Below are 24,305 nucleotides of genomic sequence, written 5' to 3'. Positions count from 1 at the left end.
CACCAAAAACAGTAAAAATTTGCAACAACAAGTTCAACAAATTTTACTTTGAATCGAATTAAAGCATACAAATGAACCGCGCACTTAGAGTAAAATTAAACTAACAGGTCTGTCGAAATACTCTAATAACCAAAATAATTCAGACGTAAAGAATTACAAAAAATAACCAATTGACGCGAAAGGAAGAAAATCCTTCCAAAAACTGACGATTAGTCATAAATACTCATATCACAAGATAGTATTTAATAATTACTACTAACCTTATAAACCAGTTGCGACCACAGGTCCCAGTTAATCCTTAATTTCCCCAATAAATAATATGACATGGTAAATCACATATTATTCACAAAATTTAAGCCTTGTAAAATGACGGTATTTAAGAGTTCAAAAAATGTGCACTCACTAGTGAGCACGTACTTAACTAAAGTTGATAGAACAAAACAGACATTTATACGAAGCATGAATAACTGAAAAGTAATTTCTAACGCAATTAAGTGAAAGTAAAAGCCATAAAATAGATTACAACACCTGTGAGATAATTTAGCCCTTTGTTCGGACATACGCTTCGAAGACCCTAAACCAACAAGGATAAATTATCAAACTTTCTCCCTGAATCAAGCTCTTACAGAAGAATAACCTACTAAAGAGTATAGCGATAAAATACCAAGAAAAAGAATTACAGATATTATAAATAACATTATAATCAAATTTATGAGCCCCCCCCCCTCAGTCGTGCGGCCTCTGAGTTTAAACAAAATATATCTACACATAGTATATACTAGTTTTAAAGTGAGAATTATAAATTAATTAAGTTCATATGGACTCTGCCAATCTACTAGACTCTCCATTAATAACTCCACGTTTGAGAGATGTGAATAGCATTCTAGGCTGTTGAGTGGTTGTAAGGCTATGTGCTGACTGTTGACTCCCAAATCAGTATCCTTGTGTGTAAAGACCATTCAGCAAGAATTTACTTGATGGTAAGGCTTCAAAGGCTGTATATTTGGAAATCAATTTAGAACACGATATTCAGTGGCGTTAACTCCGCCACAGGAGAAGAATGATTCGACACCTTGAAAGTAAAGTTACACTTCAACTCACTTAACTCCCATTAAATAATAATATACAAAGCCTATGAAATTAATACTTTAGTCGCTTAACGGATAAATAAAATGTCAAAATAAATGAAAAGAAAAAAAAAACGTTAAAGCTAAAAAGATGAATTTTTAATACATTAAAAAAAAAATAAGTCTATATTTTCAAAAAAAGGGACTCAACGAAATTAATTGAAACTATAGATATTTAAAAAAAAAAAGAGATTGTTTAAAAAAAAAAATTTGCCTCGTTAATCATAGATTACTTAAGAAAAAACTTGCTGTAAATAAGGGTTCAACAATTATAGAAATCGAATGCCATAGCAAGTTCCAATAGAAAACTTTAGAGTTCCCTCAAACCGATCGACAGATATCGCACTAATTGAAGTATGCTAACCTGTAATATAATACAGTCCTTTCCTTAACGATTCAAACTCTAAAGCCCACACAGCCCATGTAAAAGATACTTTTGGGAAAAAAAACCCAGTAGTAATACCACATGTACTTCGTACGGTAAAAAAAAAAAAAAAAAAAAAAATTTTTTTTTCTTTTATTTAAAAAACTCACACTCAAACAACGCGAGGCATAATTTTAACCGAATAATAAGTATTAAAAACCCTCGCACTTATAATGTAAAAAAAAATTTTTTTTTCTATTTCGGCAATCAATAAAAGATCAAAATAAATGGCAATTATAACTAAGAAAAACAAAATAAAATAGTCAGCAACAACCCAATGAAGTGCTCTGGAAATGGAATAAGAGCAAGAATTCAAATATCTATATAGTATACGATAATGAAGATGGATCAACCCCCAACCATGGGAGGTTAGAGCCAATGATTAGCATGGTGTCCATTATCCCACCATGCAATCACTTGACTTTCATCCCCTGTAAAAAAAAAAAAAAGTTAAATGGATATGAGACTTGATTGCACAACAGGACGTTGCTACCACTCTTTACTTATCAAATTTCTCGAACAAATAGACCTTCAGCTGTGGGTAGCGGTGGCCACAGGGAAATGGCAATGGTGTCATTGTCTTTCTGTTGCCGTTCCCATTTGGTCCTGGCTCTCTATGATTAACAACAAGGAAATACAAAAGGCAAATAACCAACAAGGAAATGTGACAAGTGAACAGGCCCCCCAGTCGTGGGAAGCCGTGGCAAAGTGGAGACGATGGATGGTGTCTACATAACATCCCGTTTCTATTAGGGACATAGCTCTCTTATGAGAAACGACCAGGCAGTTACAAAAAATTGATCATCACATAATGAGAAACTACAGTTTTGGAATTGGACAAAACCACCGTAAGTCGTGGGGAGCCGGCGACCAGCTGTTCTGACCTGTGATGCCTTTTATCTCATTGGTCATAATAGTCTGACCGGGGAACTCTCACGAGATAATCAACTAACCTCTCTATAAAAAGTGACCCGCAAGAATTACCCCAAATCATCCCTACCATAGGAAAATAATGTGACGACGAGTGACCGTGAAAGGATATGAAGTGAAAAAAAGGAGACGAAGCCTGATGCGTGGGGAATGCTTTCACTCTGTATGCTTTTCCTGTTAATTGTTTGGGGGAAATGTGCAGAGTCGGGATATCTCTTACGAAGTAAATCTAGAACAGAAGAAAGAATGCAAAAAAAAATAGTAAAATTAATTATGCGACAAACAAAAATTACCCTACCTAACCCCCACCATTAGAGGAAATGTGAAAACATAAGAGACCATACGAGGATATGGAATAAAAATGGACAAAAATTCCGATGCGTGGGATATACGTTGACAGGGTGCTGGAGCGCGAGTAATTTAGTTTCGTGTTCGGGCACCGTGCCGAGACATTTCCTACGAAGATCAACTCAAATAGGAAAAGGAACACAAGGATACGAGTGAAAGTTAAATATCATGAATTAGAGGAATAAACTAAGAACAGCTAAAAATGATAACAAATATTGCCAAATTAAAGGCACCTAACCAGTCTATTACTATGCCTTAATCATTATAACCTTTTTCTTATTTCATAATTACTGATAAATTTTACATAAGAACACATTTCCAGATACGGTGTGTAAGTAACCATCAACCACGGGTTAAGAGAAACGCCGGAACACGCAACCTTACGGTATGTGCTTATATTGAACCTAAAATCTAGTAAAACAATCAAAATAGTAACCATGATAAGATACCCAAGCCATCAACAATTAAATAATCGTAGACGGGAAAATGCAATCTTTTGGAACCTGAAGAAAAGACATAGTGTAGGCAATATTAATACTCCGCTAAGGGAATGGGGACATATTGACAATTTAATGAAAGAAGAGGAACTTATTGAAGCAGTAGAAAATCTTGACTGTCCAAAACTAAATTATCTTCTAAAATCTCAAAAAACTATGTTGGAACCAAGAATAATCCTAAGATTAACGGCAAGCCTAGTGCTATATAATTTTAGCGCGCGTGCGCTAACACAAACACTGGAGCACACTAGACGAAGTGCCAATCTGGCCTTCCGAACTTTAGTACAATATATCCCAGCAACAATGTATAGCTCGTTGTCTAAATATATTGCCGACAATATTTGGTACGACCAAGATGATAATAATATAACTACAATTTGGCCAATTAAGTTTCTCTCCATATTAATAGACCAAGGACATATGTTAGAAGGTGAAAACTTTCTTAAAATCCTATACGTCAATTGCGTAAATAACACATATCTAAATCCAATAAACCCCTCAATGGGATCCGCAATTTTTCAAGTTGCCCCAAGAGAATACAAAGACATAAAGAAAATAACCCTGAATTTCTTCCAAGAAGATGAAAATTTTGGAAGAAGAATAGTCCCTGGGTTAGACGTAACCGTGCGTGAGCAATTGTGCTGTTGCCAATCGCACGTAAATTTAAGTTTCTCTTTAGTAAAAATAATAAATGACCCATTGTCTTTATCTCAGTTGTGCCGGAAAGTCATTCGTCAAAATATGCGAAGGAATGACATAACCGCCACTTTGGAAGGCCTGCACCTCCCAAACCAACTATTAGTGTATTTAATGTACCTAAATATACCTGAAAACGGTAAAAATGATATAATTTTTGAACTCCAATTTCTCAGCCCAAATGTTTCTTCATGGGAAAATTACCGACTTCTAGACATGCTTAAATCTCCAAATTCAAAGGCGGCACTGCTGGATGATGCACCCATATTGAAATTAAAACCCAACCTCAGTGGAAGAAACTGTATATATAAATAACCTTGTTAAAATGAATGATGAAAGAACCCTACAATATTACCTGAAGTGTTATAACCAGGAAAATCGATTAGTATCAAAAAATGCATTATAAACCAGTATTGTGTTAATATTTATGGAACTAAGAATTAGCGTAAATATCACAAGGTCTGAATATATTATCAATATATTGACAAGAAGGTAGTTTTTGTATAATTTCTATATTTTTAAGGCTATAATGGACAGCAAAGTCGTTAAACTAGAGCATAGAACTTTATGGACGATATTATGTTCGAAAACACAACGAGCCAGGTGCAAGGTGGCACCGGTGAATAAGTAGTTCAACTTCAACCTAAAGTTGCCTTGTTTTTCCACAAAAAGTAAATATTCATTATTGGTTAACATGGAGCTTTAAGTAAGTTATGGTTGAACGAATTAGTACCCGATGTATTGAGGAAATGCCGGTGAAAAGGTAGTTTGACTTCGACCTAGAGTGTACCATGACTATAACCAATCTTGAAAAAGTTAACTAGACAAAAGTCAATAAAAACTACCTTCTTTAGGCCATTGTTCTAAAATATTCTGAGAAGACCAAATACTGAAAGGGCTAAGGCAGTTATTGCAACAGAGTTCATATTTATAAAGAACACAAAGAAGATGTCATATACTTAGCGGCAATTATCATTGTGAATAAATAAAAGGAAGAAGTCTTCGCGAAAAAAGAAAATGGAACGTCAAATACGATTTAAGAAAATGTGACAAAAAAATCGTATAGTTTCGGAATACGATTGTCAAATAAAACCAAATATCGATCCGTAGCATGAAAATTGGGAATAAAATACAATGCGAGAAAGGGTTAGTAACTTCAATATATTTAGAAGCCATGTAGCTAATGATGTTAGCTGTACGCGTAATAATGCAATCTATATTCAAAACCCTAAAGAATAAAATCGAAAAATTAGGAATAGATTACATTGCAAGATAAATTAACACATATTAATTTTAGAATTAGACAGGAAAGTACGATTAACGGATGCCATCATAATTTTCATTGCTCATACAGTGGCCCAAGACGTCATAAAGCAGGAAGTCATACCTAAGCATGGGAACTACCCCCAAAATAGTCATAATGCATGAGAAATATGAATTCTCCTATTCACAAGGAGACCGAAGATTATCACATACGAGATACCAATGTGGAGCGTCTTCAGCTCATCTCTAGTGGAATACTTAGTCGTTCACGAGGCTGTAGCTCATTGATTCCACTAACCATGAGGATTTTGTTGATTCAAGTTATGGAAAAATTATGAGACCACGGAGACAAAACCCAGAGGAAGATTGTATTGAGCCAAGCGAGATGCAAAACCTAAACCCAGAACTCCCTGATAACCCTTAAGATAAAAAAAAAAGGAAAAAGTAAAGGAGGACGTGATCGAGCGAATGGGAATAGAGGTCCTCATTCGTGTCATGTCCAATCCCAAATTTTCACTTAATTTTTTTGTGCAAGTCCATACAGCTGCAAGAGACCTATTTCTTAAACGGTATGAACACGCATAGACAATAAAGATTCGTAAATTTATGGTAAACCAAGACCTCTCATATAAACCATATTGCCTACCTCGCAAATAGTAGTAGAATAGAAAGGTAAACGTTAAAGTAGATGAGCGTTAATAATATTTAAAAAATGTATTGAATATTGAATATGTGCCAAATGCACATATATACGTGTATACACATAGTCACTTATCATTTTTCTGATGAATACCTTATTTATATGATAGTAATCTAATGATTGCAGCAACATGCATGAAAGCATGAAATCTGCCCTTATTTTTTTAACGTTGTGTTTAACTGTACCTGTACTAAATTAATTTTATTAGTACCACTAATAATAACTATTATTTAAAAAAAAAAATTTGTCCACCCAGAATATTATGAAAACCGTATGTGATCGTTATATATGTGTTATCTTCTGTAATTATAAAGAGGATATGATTCTGCCCCGATATTTATATTCTAGGAAGCAAAGTAATCAGTGCAGACTAATTATGGTGTACCAGCATGCAACACGGATACAACCCAGTAGCATCTACTTTCATCATTCATCAACCACCGACAAGTACTCACCAAGAAAATATCTGAAGACGATATTCTGATCACCAATCCAGGTCACCAGAACACTGTACCAGGTAACTTTACCTCAAGCTGTGCCGGGAACCAAGGACCCTATACACAAATATATATCCGAATTAAAAATTACCTAGAGAACCACCTCGGCCTGTCATGTCGTTAAACTGCATAAATACCCGTCGAATCCTTAGACGGCAACGGCCTTAAGATTTAATGTTTGAAACACCAAGAATAAACCTAGAGTCAATCCCTCAAGGACTATGTATCTTAAGCCCCATATCAGACACAATGTTAACCAAGACCAAAAGCTTAAGTTTTGACTCAATCCAATCATTAACAGATGTAGTAAAACCAAACCATAATCCATGAGATGAAAAACCAATCATAATCAATTTTGTGGGAAACATAAACTGTACGTGCTAAAGTCTTTCCCAAGATGAAGTGTTCAAAGAAGAGAACCAAACTTGTTTTCATCTCCATATTAAGCTATCAATAGTTGTGAATCATTGAACTGAAAATCAAAGACAATGCGTCGAGCCAAGGCACTTAAATCAAGCTACAACCGTGCCATAGTTAACGTTAAATGTAGAAACACAGCCCATAGTCCAGATGAAAAATGGATTGAGCGTGAAAAATTTACGGGAAACACAGACTGTACGAGTATTTGATTTTCCCCGGTCAAACTGTGTCAAAGAAGAGATACCCAGCTAGCGACCAAGATACCCATTTCATGTAATCAATTCCCCAAGGGTTACGTACCTAATATACATTTCAACGAATCTACAACATTAACCCCTCGTATATGACGTAAGGAACCACGTACGGACAATTTTGTGCATACAATCATACTTGCGGACAACATAAACACTTATTCCAAAGAACGAATGACAGAAAGCAAAACACCAAGAAGACAAACCATGAACAATTAGCCAACCCAGTAATTAAGTGAACGGAAGCCCAGAGTAAGAGTGAAAATGTATGTGAGTAATATAGACACGTAGAATGATGAAGTAAGTGTGAAATCTCATGTATCTAGCTAATAACTTTAATGAACATAAAGAGCTTTTTATAAAATAAATGAAAATCAGTGTAAATTACATAAGCTCAGTGTTGCAATCAGACATTAATATTAAAATCAGTTAATGTGTCAAACCTTTTCTTGCAAGTTATTTTAATTTTAGTGTGCTAAAAATTTAGATATAGTTAGATGTTTTAGACGTAGCTAGATGTTTTTGAAATCAAATACCTATCATACCAACATAGCGTCTGGTGGAAGTATAAACTAGTATTAAATGACGAAATAATTACAAAAGCGGAACTTAACTAGTTGGAGCCATATAGAAGTATTAGAACATCAGGTGAAGGAATTTTAATATTAGGTGAAGGGATAATAATATAATCGTGCCTATGTAACGTCAAGTGGAAGTACAAATTACCATTAGAAGTAGCAAACATGTATCACGTTAAGTAATAAAGCAATTATTAATGCCGAACTTAGATTAGTTAAAACTAAGTAGAAGTATTATCATATTAGGTGAAGGAATAAAAATTTAATCGTGTCATTTTAGCGTCAGGTGAAAGTAAAGTCGAGTATTAGAAAGGCAAAATGTACCATTTTCAGTGATGAGATAATCGTATCAGGTGAAGGTAAACTTAGTGTTAGGTGGAGGAAATAATAATTACTATATAATCACATAACCTAATGTAGAAACTCTTTGGCCCCTTCGCCAAATCGTGTGAGTAGACCATAAAATTTAAAAGTTATTTTTTTAAATTTATATTATAGTAGAGCAATAAAGTATATATAAAAAAAAAAAGAATATATATGAATTTTACCAAAGCAGAGATATTTAAATTAATAATTAAAAAATAAATTCTTAAAAAAAAAAAAAAAACAAATTAGAAATTGGGAGGCGCGTAACAAAGATTAGGACATCGTTAAAATTGGGATGGATGATATTTAATGGGATAGATTATCAAAAAATATACATCAAAATTCCCCCATTAAAGTTACCCCAGTAAAATAACATCACCCAAGGATGTGAATTCAAGAATTCAAGTAACCTATAAATCAAACAAATATCAAGTGTTCAATTTAAAATACCGAAATAAACGTAGTTAATTTAACAAAAAAATCTTTCCCACAGGAAATGCAACAAGTAAATCCGACCCCCCGTCTCCAAAGTATTCAATAAATATTAGCTTGATCAAATCTTATACGACAGGTGATTAACACCTGTGTTCAAATAATAAGCGCTCGAAAATACCAAACTGTCAAGAAAGTAAGATTTACAATGCAAAAAAAAGTAGTCACTCGAGATGTAAAATATTCGCTTAAGCTAATTGCATTGTTCTGGAGACTAAGTTTAACACCTGAGTATCTTAGTGAAATTAAATATTATTATCACTTACCAACTTTCAAAGAAATGAAATATACGTCCTCTTAAAATTAAGCGACACCCTGCTGGGAAAATATTACAATACAAAACTTCGATCGTTTAAAAAATCCCAAAGTGATAGCTTAAAAATCATAAATTAAGCGACACCTGCTAGCAAAATATTGCAGTGTATAATTTTTAGTTGCTAGAAAAATTCCAGAGTGGCATCTTAAAAGTCATAAGCTGTAATTAAACCCGAGTAGCTCATTGGTGCAAGCCAGTCCAATAGTAATGTAGGACAATAGTGCAGACAATAAGGACTGAAAAAATATACTTCTAGCAACGCCTAAACGTAACCTCCGGCATAGTTGCAGAGGATAGATAGTGAGAACTTAACAATTTTGCGCCAGTCTACTATGAGTCTATTTGGAGTCTATTTGGAGTCCTTTTTCAGTCTACTAACAGTCTTAGTTTGAGCTCAGTTTGAGTCTTACACCATGATTGCGTTTTAACAAACTTTTGAAATATACATAATTTGAATCTGTTCCTATGTTGTTAATTTGTTGGTATAACAAAGAAATCTGCGACTATTATGTAAGTACAATAAATGCATCATTATCTTATTTTACTCTCTTGTGTTGATATTTCTCAAGCTCGTTAGTCCTTGTGGCTCCACTCGCTCCTAAGGGAAACTGAAACTCATCAATCTGATTTCGAGTCAGTATGGCCATCAATATAAGCTCCCTACCTGTACTCCTACATTAAGCTCCCCTCTCTAGAAGTTCAGCCTCCACTCAGGTAAGCCACTCGCGGACCGCTAACCAAGAGCTCAAATAAATTTCCCATTGGATAAATTAATCGGAAATTCACAAAAAAAGATATAAGAATTAGTCGTTTTGAAAACCCTCCCATTAGATTTAGCCTTGACTAACCAAACTCGGCCGTCCAACATTTTCAAAGGAAAACCCCCCCATTAGAGTACTCTAATATGCTGAATCTAATGTTGTAATTTCCATTACGATCACTTACCTTTTTAATGGTAAATGTCCCATTTTTTCGAAAATCGGACAAATTTTCTCAGGCTCCTAATGTTTTATGTAAATAAACGACTCAAGTGCCCAAGTTGTATTTAAACTCAACGAACTTTACATATTTTGAATCCGCGTAAAAAGCGAATTCTTTTGATGGATTAATTGTTATCAAAGCTTTTCTTTTAGAGTTTCGGGTACTATTGGCCTGACTCGCTCCTTAATTACGGTTCGCTAACACGACCTGTTTGATTTTACACCATATATTCTACATGTATTTTCGAATATAGGTAGAATATTCCAGAATTGCTTTTTTTCATTTTCTTTTTGTTTTGTCTTAATTTCCCTTTGGCTGCTCAATTTCACATGTAAGGAGAATTTCCCAGGGGCAAATTGTCAGGGGTAAATTTCCAGGGAGGGGGAAAGTCCGCAGGGGATAATATCCCGGGGGAATACGTCAAACTCCCTGAATCATCTTGAGTAAGTGATCAAGCGATCACTTACTCATGGGGTAACCGGTCAATCTGTGTCACTCTATGACATCTGGAAAACCACTATACATCTTTGATTTAAGGTAACCCAATTCATAATAAGTTAAAGGCATGGCTGCGCACACAGGAGCTGGATAATCTGCTGTTGAGGCTCGTATGAAGACTACCCAAGCTAAATTTGAAGAAAGCAAGCCTAAAAACCCCAATTTTTGTATTTTTGAACCCTTTCCCCCAAGAAGAATTTTTAATACCAGATCATTCCCCAAGACTGGGGCCTGCCTGCATCTATAATTAAGGTCCATTATTTAGTTGCTTGGAATTAATCAAAAGCTATAATTCCTTTGTGGCAGGTGAATAGGGTAAAATTAAGTCAGAAAAAACTCTACTTACAATTAAAAAGAAATATAAATCAATACTTTCATGTAGATCATAGAAAGCTTTGAAGTTCTTCCACGTTCTTTCTGATTGTTTCTTCCGTTTCCTCTTTTTTGAGAACTCTTTGACAAAAATCCAGTCACGAACTCTAGTTTCTTCAATTTCCCAGTAATTTGACTGCAATAAAAATTAACAACATACAGTTTGATAAGAAAAATTTGAAAAAAGGGGCGAAAAATGAATAGTATGAATGATTGAATTTTAAAGACTGTAGCTTATCCCTCTCATGAAATAAAATCATGCAACTAAGATCTCCCGGGATTGCTTTACCCTAATTTCTATTACCTTCCATGGTGCATTGGTTTACCTCTAATTAATATCAAGTGGTGGCGCCTAGGTAAAAGCAAAACATTTTACTTTTCTAACTTGGTCCGGTTCAAAAAAGGGAAGATTATAGTACAAAAGCCGATGCACAAAAATAAAAAAGATAGGGAAAGAGAAACAAAAAGAGGGAGAAAGAGAGAGAAACAGAGGAGAAAATCTGAACAGATTTTTCACACTTTCCCAAGAAGTAGTGTTGCTCCTGCAGTACTTTTGTTGGCGAAGCTGACAAAGAGTTACTTCACCACTTCATGTTGCCTAAACAATGCAAGTCTAGTTTATTTATAAAAATCGTTATTGCCCCCTTATGGGCAGCCTAGTAAAGAACGATTTATAAAAAAGAGACCTACAAAATAATAATGTGCTACGCATATAAAACATAGCTTGCATGGGTGTACAACTGTCTTACAAAAAAAAAAAAGTTTCGATTAATCTTCAGACTGATCTAACACAAGCCCTTTCCACATCAAGAAGAAAGATCTTTCTTAGAAGAAAGGTAGACACGTCATACCTTCTTTAAATCCAAATTATCCAAGGATGCATAGTCTGTAAAACTCGAGGGCCTAAATTGGGGCCCTTGTGCGGGAGATAAAAACATTTTTACTAAGACAAAACGTTATGTGTCCTACATGTGTCAAAAATGACTCCCAATTTCCAACACACATTCTATCAAAGGATTTATAAGCTTGCTAATAACAAATCATGACTAATATTACATATAAAATTAACAAACAAAAACAGTAAGTACACACTTCACGATTTCACGAAGGGTGTTTGGTTTTCCCCAAAATGTCTTGTTAATTGGTTTTTCAAGTTGCTAATCATAGGCACGAGATTACGCTTGTTATTTAGGACATGAAAAAAAAAATAGTACGCCATCTGCATTTCCGAAAATGGAACACAATCTCCATTACAGCTTTGATTCTGGGCTTCTTGATTACAAGGCTAATATTGCAGTAGAGTCTAAAATTAATACGCAGTTAGTACATAATTGACAAATGTTGTTTAGTTTCTACCAAAGTCGGTATAAAAGGGTTTCTGAAGTTAAAGTGCGTCTAAAAGAAAAAGAGTATGTCGCCTACATTTTTCACAATTGGCATCCGATGCCATGTTTGCAAATTATTTTGGATGAAAATCTAAAATAAAAAGGATAAGTATGCATTGCACAAATGGTGTTTGATTTCCACCAAAATTAAAATTAATGGTTTTTGAATTACAAATATAAGGACAAATCTAGAACATGAGAGTCCTGAGCAAAACAGAATATCAGCACCATACTTTTCATACTGGATTTCAATCTGCACGCCAATTTTTGTCCAAGGATTTTTGAACTTGCGGATTATAAATCTGACGTCAAGTATATGCTTCACTAATATAATTGGAACTGCAGTTAAGTTTGCATTTAACGGTTTTTAGAAGAACCAATTTCAAACACGAGACTGAAATTTCTATAAAAAAAACAACAACAAAATTTTAACCTGAAACTTCCAAGTCCAATTTTTCGCATATGATATTTTGCTTGCAAAAATAACATTTGTGTGGACTCAGGGTGGGCCGCATTTTTCTTTTCTTCGAAACAATTTTTTTTTTATTGGACAATATATTTTTTTAATTAATCAATGAAAAATTTGACAGGATCGAGAACAAGCATTGATTCAAATCCAAAATTGAAGTTATTTCAAATGTTCGAATGTTAATCATGTTGTCTTTGTTTCATCAATTTTAACGCACAAAAACCTTACCGATAACAAGGAAATACAACAAACAGTATATAATTTTTTTTTAAAGCTAGGTACTTTTAACCATATCATTGCTTCCTTAGCTCCTGTAATAAGAGATTCCAAACTTGGCATATGGCCATGGGTGATATCGTGACGCAGACCAACAATCCAATCTGGTATATTCATTGATGTTGCCACATCTGCTAAGACTTGATGATATGGACCAGATTGTCCAAGATGCGTAACAAGATTGATAAATCTAAAAGTAAATATAGGTTCAAGTATCTAACTCTGTAGAAGAAAAAAATTTCACAGTTGGAATTGTTTCAAAAACTTTCCTTCTATTTCCTAAAGGTAAGAGCTAGCTGTGGAGATGACCTATTATTCTTCAACGTCATCACTAACTCTAAATATAAAAAAGATACATATAGTAATTTTTAACTTAAAGCTTTGGTGGTTAGAATGGTGATTAAGCGAAAACCGTTTTTTTCCGCTAAATGCACACGTCATTTAGTTTCTTTGTTTTTTTAATGTCACTTTTTAACCTCAAAATTAATGCCCAATGACTTGAAGAACAGTTCGGAATAGTTGCTAAACAATCTATTTTTGCTGTATAATCAACAGATGACACGGTTGCGGCCAACAATTAGAAAAGACAATAATTAGAAATGAACAATTTTCAAAATTAATAAGGTGATTTACTTGGTCCATTTCCTTAGTTTGTAACATTGGCAAGTTGTCATCATTAATAAAAACAAAACAAAATCAACAACTAATAATCAAGACTTTCAATACATTTCTAATCTAACCCTATAAAAATGAGTAGAATAATACAAGTGGCATCAGAGCAGTCTTCATGAGGGGCCAAAAACACAAGAAAAAGTGCATTTTCAAACCACAACTGTGCACATCCCATGAGAAAGAAGGGTCCTTTGGACTGATCATAGGGAGGTTAAATTCCCCTAATCCTCCCATTGCCAGTATAGTGGTCTGTAGAACCATAAAAAAAGTCAATGTTTTAACAAGGTAAAACCCAAAACTGTAGATTTTGACACAACAAATCTTATCAAAAATAACTTTGATATTGGCGTTTGGCCTTTAGGCCCTAGGCTTTAGAGGTCGCTACCAGACCTTGCATATGTAAGGTGTTAAATTCACCCCGACAAGGCAATGTACCTAGAAAATCAAGCCTTTTTAAGGATTTTTGCGGTATATGTACGTTTAGGCCTAGCTTTGGGGGACGATCCTAAACATTAAGACATGCAAAGGTTTTGGCACGCCTTCATAAGGATGCTGCTACGGAGATTTTCGAAATTTCAGAAGGTAAGCCAAATTCAACTTTGTATATCAAAATTACAAGCAAATCATAAAGCAATCTTGTCCAAAAATGTTGTCGAAAAATACTCAGTAAAGTCAAAAAGTTCGTGGTAACGAACTGTAAGTAAGGGGCGACTTGACCCAATAGCAGCCAAAATTCCAAAAAACAGAATTTTTATAACAATACACACCAAAAGAATTGTTTTTTTTTATGCTGGTTTCAAATATACAAAATTCATTAATTTTAATGTTAGCCATTGAAAGCTACAAGCCTTGGAAAATTTACTTGATTTTCGAAAAACGGGGAAAACACCCCCAAAAAGTCAAGCAATCTTAACCAAATTCACACCATCAGATTCAACATATCAGAGAACACTAGGTTTCAAGCTTCTGTTTATAAAAATATGGAATCTTGGATTTTTTTGCCAGAAGAGAGATCACAGATGCGTGTTTGTTTGTTGTTATTTATTGTCTTTTGTTTTCCCCAGGGGTAATAGTATCAAACCAATTATCCTATAAAATTGGATGATAGCTCATTTGAACAGAAATCAGAAGTTCTAGTGCCCTTTTAAAGTTACCCAAAAATTGGAGGGCAATTATCCCCTCCCACGCCCATTTTTCTCCAAACACGTCAGACTTCCTTTAGAATTTTTTGTACATAAGGTTTCCCTTGCCTCAAGGCCTTACAGCAGTAAGTTTCAGACTGATCAGGGGCGAAAATTCTAATGGCCCAAAGGAGGCCCTGAAAGTTTCGAGTCAATTGCACACTCACAGCTTTTCCATTCTAAGACTTATGTCTAAACCATTGGTAACTTGCATTATTTATGGTCCTCATCCCATGAGCTGTGAAACATCATTTCCTCCCCAGAGATATGTTCACTGGACTTTCCAAGTATTTTGAGTCAAATAGACATTTCAAAATTTTGATTGAAATTCTAGGGGTTGTCAGGGGGCGGAGTAGAAAGCAAAAAGGGCTCATGACTTCTTACTTAGGCACCACTGCTGTGCAGCCTCTGATTCTAAAGAATTTCTTTTCGTAATAAAGCTATTGCCGCAACCATGATGAAAAATAAACAAATAAAATGGTGATGTGTCCAATGACAGAAAAAAAAACAGTGACACTCTTTGTATTGAAATTTTTGGCAATGGCCATAAATTGATGATATAAATAAGATGAGAAAATGTTCCTGCGACAAAACTGCCTGGACAGTACAGGCATAGTCTAGGAGGCAACTGATAAAAATAGTTTCTTGAGAGCAATTATTGAACTTTCTAAACATTTTTTTGAAACTGTTGTCATGATTTTAATCCTGCAAAAGCAATCTGCAGCAGCCCAATTTTGGCAAATCCCTTTCTCCCAACCGTATTATCACAATATAGCCAACAAACAATTTACTGGTTTGTGCTGCAGTCAGACACCAACTACAGAAACACCCGGGCAAGCCACCGCAAACTTGACTCGGCATTACTAAGCTGAGGGGAACACATCAGCCAACATTAAAACTCAATCACACGACATTTAAAGGATCAAGGAAATATATAGCCCACCTAACTATAGCAGTTGCAACTGACATTTTGGCCAAATCACCATGTTTTTCAGTGTCCATATCTAATACAGCAACAAGATACGACGATGTTTCAACTCCGGCTGGAAGTACAGATGCCCTTGCCCTCCATGCTGATACCAAATCCAACCCAATGCGACGTTTCTCGTAATCATCAGACAGAAGGTTTTCTTTAACAAGTTGGAATTCTTGGCTATGAGTCATATAAATAGGATTAGTATCATACAGAAAAACTACCACAAAATTGCGTTGACTAGCTTGCTTGCTCAATAAACTCATAAAAAAGTTAATAGGCTTACAAATCCGCTCACAAATAAATGCCTGAATTTGATATTGGGAAGGACTTTTATTGAATATATATAAAACATCAATAATTTCATTTGACAAATTTCAGACCTATAATGATTAGGAATCTTCACAAACTTGAAGATAGGCTGCTTGAAAATTCCTTATAACAGATCTATCTTCTTTTTTTGTAAAAGTCCATAACAATAAAAATTACTATTAGAATTTTGGCAAAACTGATGGACTTTGATAGACATGAATTTAAAGTTACCATGGCTACTGCATCTGCTGCAGCCTAGTACTCTAGCTCAAAATTTAAAAACGCACAAAATCTGACTTTATATCTACATGCTTTTTGTAAGTACGGTAACAAAAGATAATATTAAGATAACATTTTGACAAAAAGTCCATTGTTTTATACAAGACGATAATAACAAGTATCTTTTGACAAGGTAATTTAACACGTGTATCTTTTGAAAAGTTGCTTCTCTTGTGTATGATAACACATTTGAATCACTGTGCTACCTGATTCCCTGTGGCTCTTTCTTTACTAGGTTCTAGCTAGGAAAAATCCAAAGGCTTTTTGCTGCGTGTTAAAAATACAGAACCACAAGGAGTGACTGAGCCTATAAGGTAGAGACAAAAAGATTGGGCTGCTGTACAAAACAGAGAATTATAGTTGCGGCATCCCCCACAACCTAGTAAAGAACGAATTTTAGTCTATAGTAACCTAAAATTCAAAAACGTGTTTTGGAAAAGCCTGTCAAGGAAGGAAGAATCACCATTTGAAGTTAATTAAAAAAATGATAACTATTATTTCAATAAGTCTTAATAATAAAAGTTTATTACAAATATACTAACAGAAATACACTGGTTACTAGCAGCCACTTCTTTAGTTGCATTATAGTTGATAGCATCTTGTTAACACTTTAAGTAGCATAGTGGTAATGGGACTCTTCTTCAGAAAGAGGGGATGTGAGTTCAGTCCATTCCATGGCAATGATATGGGCTTCTTCAGAGTTTTTTTTTAATTTCATTTTTCTTACATACAGACCAGCAGTAAATGTTTCAGTGTTATGAAGCTTTTTCATCTTTTTCATTTTTCCATATTTTAAAGAATAAAAAGGCTTGTGGATTGAATTTTAAGAAAGTAATATCTAAACAAGGCATTACATTATACAAAACTGTTTGTTAATTTTATCCAGATACAGGGGAAAATCCATTGTTTCTGAGGTGGATTCAAATGGAGAGATTTGTAAGGCTATTGAATTAAGAGTTTGTTCTTTAACCATTGGAGACACATGAAAATATATTGGGAATGTTAGAAAAAAATGCCTGGATTCACGTCTAACATATGAAAGTGGGTGAGTGTCAAACACTGAAGGATTTTAAGAGATAATATCGTGGGTGTGAATAATATGATGAGGAGTGAGCAATAAGAGTGATAGAGAGCAAATTTTATGACACTACAGTCGGGAAGATTCATCAGAGTAAGTGTGGAGCACATTAAAAATTATAGGGCATTATAGGCTAGTTTTTGTGTAGACCCAACTATTTTCATAAATGCTTATTTATTTATTACTTGTTGTTAGTATTTTGTTTGGTAGCATGGCCCTTTGGTTTTTCTTGTACAATAAATTTCATCCATTATAGCAGTAGTTTTTAAAAACCCAACACCCTATTCCAAACATTCTTATTTCAGGCAATGATTTTGAGAAGAAAACAATAACATCAGACCCCAAAATACAGTTTTCCAGTGATATTTTATAAAAAATAGGAAAATTGTTTCTTTCTCATGAGGTTCCTCTTACAAACACTTACAAACTTTATTGAAGTTTTACTAAACATACATATTCGCTTTATTTTGCCCCTTCTGCTTAACATTGATCAAAATTTTGAAATAGCCATTTTATTTAAAAATGGTCAAAAGGTCTAATAGCTGGGATGCTATGCTCTCACAGCCCCAGGCCAAGGATTGTAAAATGTGTAATTTGCCAACTGTTTACATGCAGGATTTATCATTAGGAAAAGGGGAAATGTTTGATTCTGACTGTATCTGAAAAGGCTAAGGGTATTAAGGTGAAACTTTGGAGAATGTTGAGGAGTATGTTACACTAAACCAAAAGGCACTATGTGCATCTGGTTTATCAAAAAAGAGGATTATCAATATTTTAAGAATAGCTGAGGATGTTTAATTGAAACTTCCAGGATATATTGGGGGAGATGTTGAAAAGTGGTTGGAGGGCTACCAGCTACCTCTTAGATAACAACAATATCTAAGGAATGGCCAAGTATTAAGTTGAAACTTTGAAGACATGTAGAGAGGGGTGTTGAAAAAGGAATAGAGGGCGACCAGACCCCCCCTCTTGTGCCCTTGTAGATGTCCTCCTCAACACTGATAGAAACCTTAAAAAGCTATTTTATTCAAAGTAGCCCCTATGTCTAATAGCTATGCCTCTGGGACTGACATGCCCATACAGCTCCTGAGGCAAGGAATGTAAATTAAACATTTTGTCCAATTTTATATGGAGGATTTATAATTAGGAAAGGGGGCAATGTTTGATCTGGTGTGTTTTCTGATAGGCCAAGGGTACTGAGGAGAAATTTCAAAAACAATAAGGGATGTGTTGAGGTAAATCAAAATAAACTATCTGCATCCAAGTTATCAAAAGGCATATCTTCAATATCTTAGCAATGGGTAAGGGTATTAACTTGAAACTTTCAGGGTAACTACTACAACTACTATTGCAACTGCAAATGCAACTGCTTGTGACTGCAACTACTTCCAACTGCAACAACTTACAAATATGTACTTACAACTGTGACTTTAATTACTTGCAACTGCTACTACATCAAACCAATTTGTGACTACTTTCAGGGAATATTGAGGGGGATATTGAACTAAATGAAAACAATAAATAAATGCTGATTGTTAAAAAGCTGTATCAGCAACATCTCAGGAATGGCTAAGGGCATTAAGCTGAAACTTTCAGATCATGTTGAAAAGTGTTTAGATGGCAAAAGGCCCCCTTGTGCTTTTTAGACCTCCTTAATGCTGGTCAAAATCATGAAATAGCCACTTTGTTCTAATTAGTCAATAGGTCTAATAACTATACCTCTGGGAATGTAAAAGCCCCCCCTCTCACCCTAGAGAAAAGGTAGCAAATTATGCAATGTGCCAAATGTTTACATACAGGACTTATCATTAGGAAAGCAGGGGAATGTTTGATCCTGAGTGTGTCAGAAAATGCTAAGGGTATTCAAAAGTCAAAAGCCCACTTTGACATTCCATATGAGAAAACAAGATCACTTAAATCTTGGCTAATTTCCATTTAAAAACATTTTTTATAGTAAAAACAAAAGAAAGAAAATGAGGTTTATGATAGACATAATCCTATAAAACCTATTTGTCCATGCAATTACTGCTGATCAGTTTAAATAGTAAAAACAGAAGTTACACACATCAAAATTATTTCACTTTCCATACCTTGCCATGAACATCAATCCTTTATAGGCAAAAATTATCTTTTATATGAGCCTTAGTTTTGATGCCTCCATTTTTTCCTTTGTCTTCAAAAATAGTTTTATCTTTTATGTGCAAGTTCCATTTCCTGCACACAAGTAATTAACAAAAATATTAGACATGCCAAAAGGGTGTTAAGTATTCAAAATTTAGCCAAGATACTCACTACATGCTCCAAGGTACACATCTCAGATTCATTGCTAGTTTTTCTGCTCTAAAAGAAAAAAAAACCATTTAAATGGTAGGTTACATTGCTTGCCAGGGGTGAAAGGATAATATATATATATATATATATATATATATATATATATATATATATATATATATATATATATATATATATATATATATATATATATATATATATATATATATATATATATATATATATATATATATATATATATATATATATATATATATATATATATATATATATATATATATATATATATACATATATATACATATATATATATATATATATATATATATATATATATATATATATATATATATATATATATATATATATATATATATAAGTACATTTAAATGGTACATTGCTAGCCAGGGGTGAAAGGATAAAAAAAAATCTTTGAGAATCATGATGGTAATAACAGAGAAAATTGTTGGAGCAGCTCCAAATTGAGACTTTGTGATAATAATTAGAAGTAGGTCTAGTTCTCTTTAGTTTTGATTTTTTTTTTTCTAAAATGGATTTTACATTACACCTTCAGTTATAAAATTCAATAAAAACATACAGACCATTAAATTTAAGATAATTACTATTTAAACCAAACAGATTTGATTGTTAGCAATATATATCTAAAATCTTGAAGGTTCATAAAAGTAAAATTCTGCTATGATTTTTAGTAGTCTTTTACACCCCTTTTCTGCAATGGCATAACAGAAGATTTCTCTACAATGTCAGGAAAAGCTACATTCTGCAACCATAAATTGAAAATGAATCTCAAATTATCAAGAATTCAATCAGCTAATGCATGAAAAAAGCTTATCTTAAAAATTCAAAGAAACATTGAAATGATCAATGGTATTAGACAGTTCTAAAAGCACCCCTAACATTCTTTATCTAGGCTCTTGTTTCCTTATTAAAATTAAATTAAAAAAAACAAGCTTTTTAACTGAAAGTAAGGATCAACATTAAAACTTAAAACAAACATAAATTATTCAGTATATGAAAGGGGATGTCCCCTCCTCAACACCTTGCTCTTTATGCTAAAGTTTTTTATTGTTTTAAAAAATAAAGTTGTGAGACAGAGTCAAACTTTAGTGTAAAGAGCAAGGCATTGTAGAAAGGACAGCTAAATTCATAACAAAAAACTTTTGGCTCTTATTAACCATCATTGTCACTACCAAAGAGATTCAATAATTTTGAAAATATTATCAACATATAAAATAAGATGATATAATTGTCTACAGATCACCCATACAAGCCACAATAGCTGTTATACTGGCAACCTTTAGGACATGATAGGGCATTCATGGTGGTCTGTATAATCTACCAAAACCTACCTTGCTACACGAAGCAAGAATAAATACTATTTTAGGTAATTTTTTTGTTATTCATATTATTGACTTATGAATAAAGTAAACATACCACTCAATGCCTTTTTTTGTACTCTTTCCAAATATAATAATCATTTTTGTTGAAATGAATTTTACCCCCACCCATATGCATACCAAATCAGGGTATATATTTGCACATTAGGGGGCTGGTGGTAAATTTTATTTCTGATGTCAATGAGAGGTAAGTTTAAACTTTCTGATGTCAATGAGAGGTAAGTTTAAACTTTCCCCCTCCCCCTAATGTGGAAATATATACCCTGAATTCAGTGGCAGATCCAGGGGGCATGGCGGTGCACCCCCCCCCCCCTAGTGTAGTCTAAAGTAGTGTAATTTACCTGATTAACTCAATGTTGCATTAACTAAAATTGCTCCTAATACAAGTTTATTAGATCAATCTATTTTGTGCCCCTTCCCCCTAATTATTTTTTTTCGGATCAACCTATTTTGCACCACCCACCCTAAAAAAAAATCAAGGATCCACCCCTGCCTGAATTGGTATATATAGGCTAGGGGTGGGGATAAAATTCATTTCCAACAAAAATGATTACTGTATTTGGAAAGAGCATAAAAAAAGGCATTAAGTGGTATGTTTACTTTATTCATAAGTCAATAATATGAATAACAAAATATTTACCCTATTTTAAATCAATTAACAAAGTGAATGACATGGGCACCCATAAAAGGGGAGGGGGGGGGGGAAATCCCCCCCGGCTGAATGATGATGCCTTATATTTTTATAGGCCTATTTTTATTTTGAGATCTCTATAATACAGCATTGGAAGTGCCAATTAGACCAGGTAGCCCCCCTCCCTCCTAAAATTCAGCCTATGGGTGCCCATGGAGAATAGCCTAATGATGGAAGGACACATGATAGGCCTAATCTGACTAGCCTAATATAAATAGGTTTAGGATATACTAGGCTACACATAATAAAGTAAAAATTGTGTTGCTTTATTTTGCTTTGAAAGACTATAGGCCCATTCTTTTGCACTAAGATCTTCTAAGATTTCACATTTTTCTGCAAAGTTTTCCATTCTTTTAACTCATCTTTGTTCTAAGATCCTACAGCTCACTGATGTTTGCAAAAAGTGTGAAAGATGTCATCTTTCTGTCATACAGAACAATGATAAAAGAACTTTGATGATATACTCATCATTGTTCTTAGACTGCTGATCAGAGCAGAATGATGAAAGACATTTGCAAAAGAATGCCATAAGATGTAGGCTAGCCCAAGATCTTAGTGCTAAGATTTCACTTTTAAGCGTTCTTTGTCATAAGATGTAAGATCTTAGCACATAAATGAGTAAAAGAACAACCCTTATATGTCCTAAGACTATATATGGAGCCATAAGAAGAGGATGGTGGTGAATAGTCACAACACAACTTCAATAATAAAATTAGCAACCTACCAGTGTCTCTCTCTTTATTTTAACATGTATCCTTCAGGAGAGCTACTACTCTGCATATTCACCCAAATTTTCGAAGGAGATTATTAGCCTATATTAGGAGACCCATAAAAAGCCACACTAAACAACCTTGTATCCTATAGTCTGATCTGAGAGATTTGAGTCTCCTCTTGACAGCAATGTCAGTTGAGACTTCTTTCAATATGACTAATTTTCTTCCTTCTCAGCACAACAACATTAGCTGCAACTACTTTCAACACAGCAATTATTAATTCACCTCAGCTTCAATCTAAAAAAATAACAGACAATCTTCCTTTATAGCAGTTTTTTTTTTTTTTTTTTTTTTTTTTTAAACGGACATATATCATTGCTAAAACCATCAGTCAAACCTATTACACATACAAAATCAATCCCTTTTTCAATACAGCAATTACATTACTATCAACTTCAGATAAAATCTTTTTCTCTACCACTTTCATGTATAAACTTAATAAACAGGTCTCTCATCCTATACTTAAAAAAATCATCATCAATCAAAATTCCTAATGCAAGTGCTACTGAAAATTCTCCTAAATTTTCCTCTTTGCACAAATTCATTGTTTCTTTTCTCAAATTTTCATATTCCTTACATTCAACAACATAATGGAAAATACTTTCTATCTCACTACAATTATCACACTGAGGACTATCAGTTTTGCCTATGATAAACAACCTATGCTTAATACCTACATGGGTCAACCAAAAACGGAACATTAAGCAACCATATTTTTTTTTTAATTTACTATAATTATTCATTCCAAAGCAATGCGTCTTGTTTTGGGTAAGAGCTATATTACTACTATTATCACTCATTTCTACAGAAATAATTTGGTTAATTCTTATAAACATCTACCCCATCGGTTTATATTTGTCTGTAGGGGATGTAAGTGTCATATTTTGTGCTGTTAGTTCAGCATATTTGTCTGCTTTTTCATTACCCACCACCCCCACATGGGCTGGACACCAGAAAAATTTTATTACTATTCCTTTCTCAACAATCTTCAGAATAGAACTATAACTCTTATGGCCCTCATCATTTGGTTTATTTGGAAAATTCTTTAGGGACTGGAGGGCAGATTTTGAGTCACTGCATATGAGGAACTTAGATTGATTTTCATCACTTTCACTAGTTTTCCTCAATACCCATTCTAGTGCACTTTCAATTGCTTTTATTTCTGCCTCAAAAACAGTTGATTCTTTACTTAGTGACTTTGTTATCACTGTATTAAATTCTGGAGCCACTGCTGAACAACCCACTCCTAAACCATTTATTTTTGAACCATCTGTATATATTTTAACATATTCTTGATACTTGCTATTCAAAACTGAGAGGAATTCATATCTCATTATTAGGGGGTTATTTTCCATTTTTTCCATGTAATCAATCTGGCACTCAATCTGAACCCAATCCCAGGGGGGAATTTTTGGTGGTTTTTCATAATGTAGCATTTGGGTAATAGGTACTTCTATACCTTCCTGAGTTAGTAGTTCTTCAAAATTTTCAAAAGGATTCAGATGTTTCCTTTTTCTATGGTGATTTCTAGTGTGGGTCAGACCAGGTTTAATTATCAATTTCTTAACTGGGTGATTAAAATCTGCTTTCCATAGATGGATCATGTACACTATAAGCAAATTTCCCATCTTGTGTTGAGTTTCTCCACTCCAGACTCACCCAGGAGAAAAGGAATTGGGGTACTCTGGTGAGCTCCAAATGCTAATCTTAGAGCTGTATTGTATCAAGTTTTCTGAGAGTAGATTCTAGG

At 34.0% G+C, this 24,305-nt stretch overlaps 1 protein-coding gene across 1 annotated transcript; it reads right to left on the bottom strand.

Annotated features, from left to right (window-relative positions):
* Positions 1-2,057: 2,057 nt before the first annotated feature.
* On the bottom strand, positions 2,058-23,278 carry LOC148955214 (ribosomal biogenesis protein LAS1L-like). The gene is made up of 6 exons (XM_089106602.1): positions 23,229-23,278; positions 19,674-19,721; positions 15,683-15,892; positions 12,893-13,076; positions 10,731-10,892; positions 2,058-2,165 (listed from the first exon to the last, which is right to left on the bottom strand). The coding sequence occupies exons 2-6, from the start codon at positions 19,703-19,705 to the stop codon at positions 2,058-2,060; spliced, it is 696 nt and encodes a 231-aa protein (XP_088962728.1). The 5' UTR covers positions 19,706-19,721; positions 23,229-23,278.
* Between the last annotated feature and the right edge of the window lie 1,027 nt (positions 23,279-24,305).

The sequence above is a fragment of the Artemia sp. Qi Xiang Cuo genome, chromosome 2 (genome assembly GCF_049724085.1).
Source record: "Artemia sp. Qi Xiang Cuo chromosome 2, ASM4972408v1, whole genome shotgun sequence".
In the NCBI taxonomy this organism is placed as follows: Eukaryota; Metazoa; Arthropoda; class Branchiopoda; order Anostraca; family Artemiidae; genus Artemia; species Artemia sp. Qi Xiang Cuo.
The sequence above is the reverse complement of the archived record's forward strand: the minus strand, read 5'-3'. Positions and strand labels throughout refer to the sequence as shown.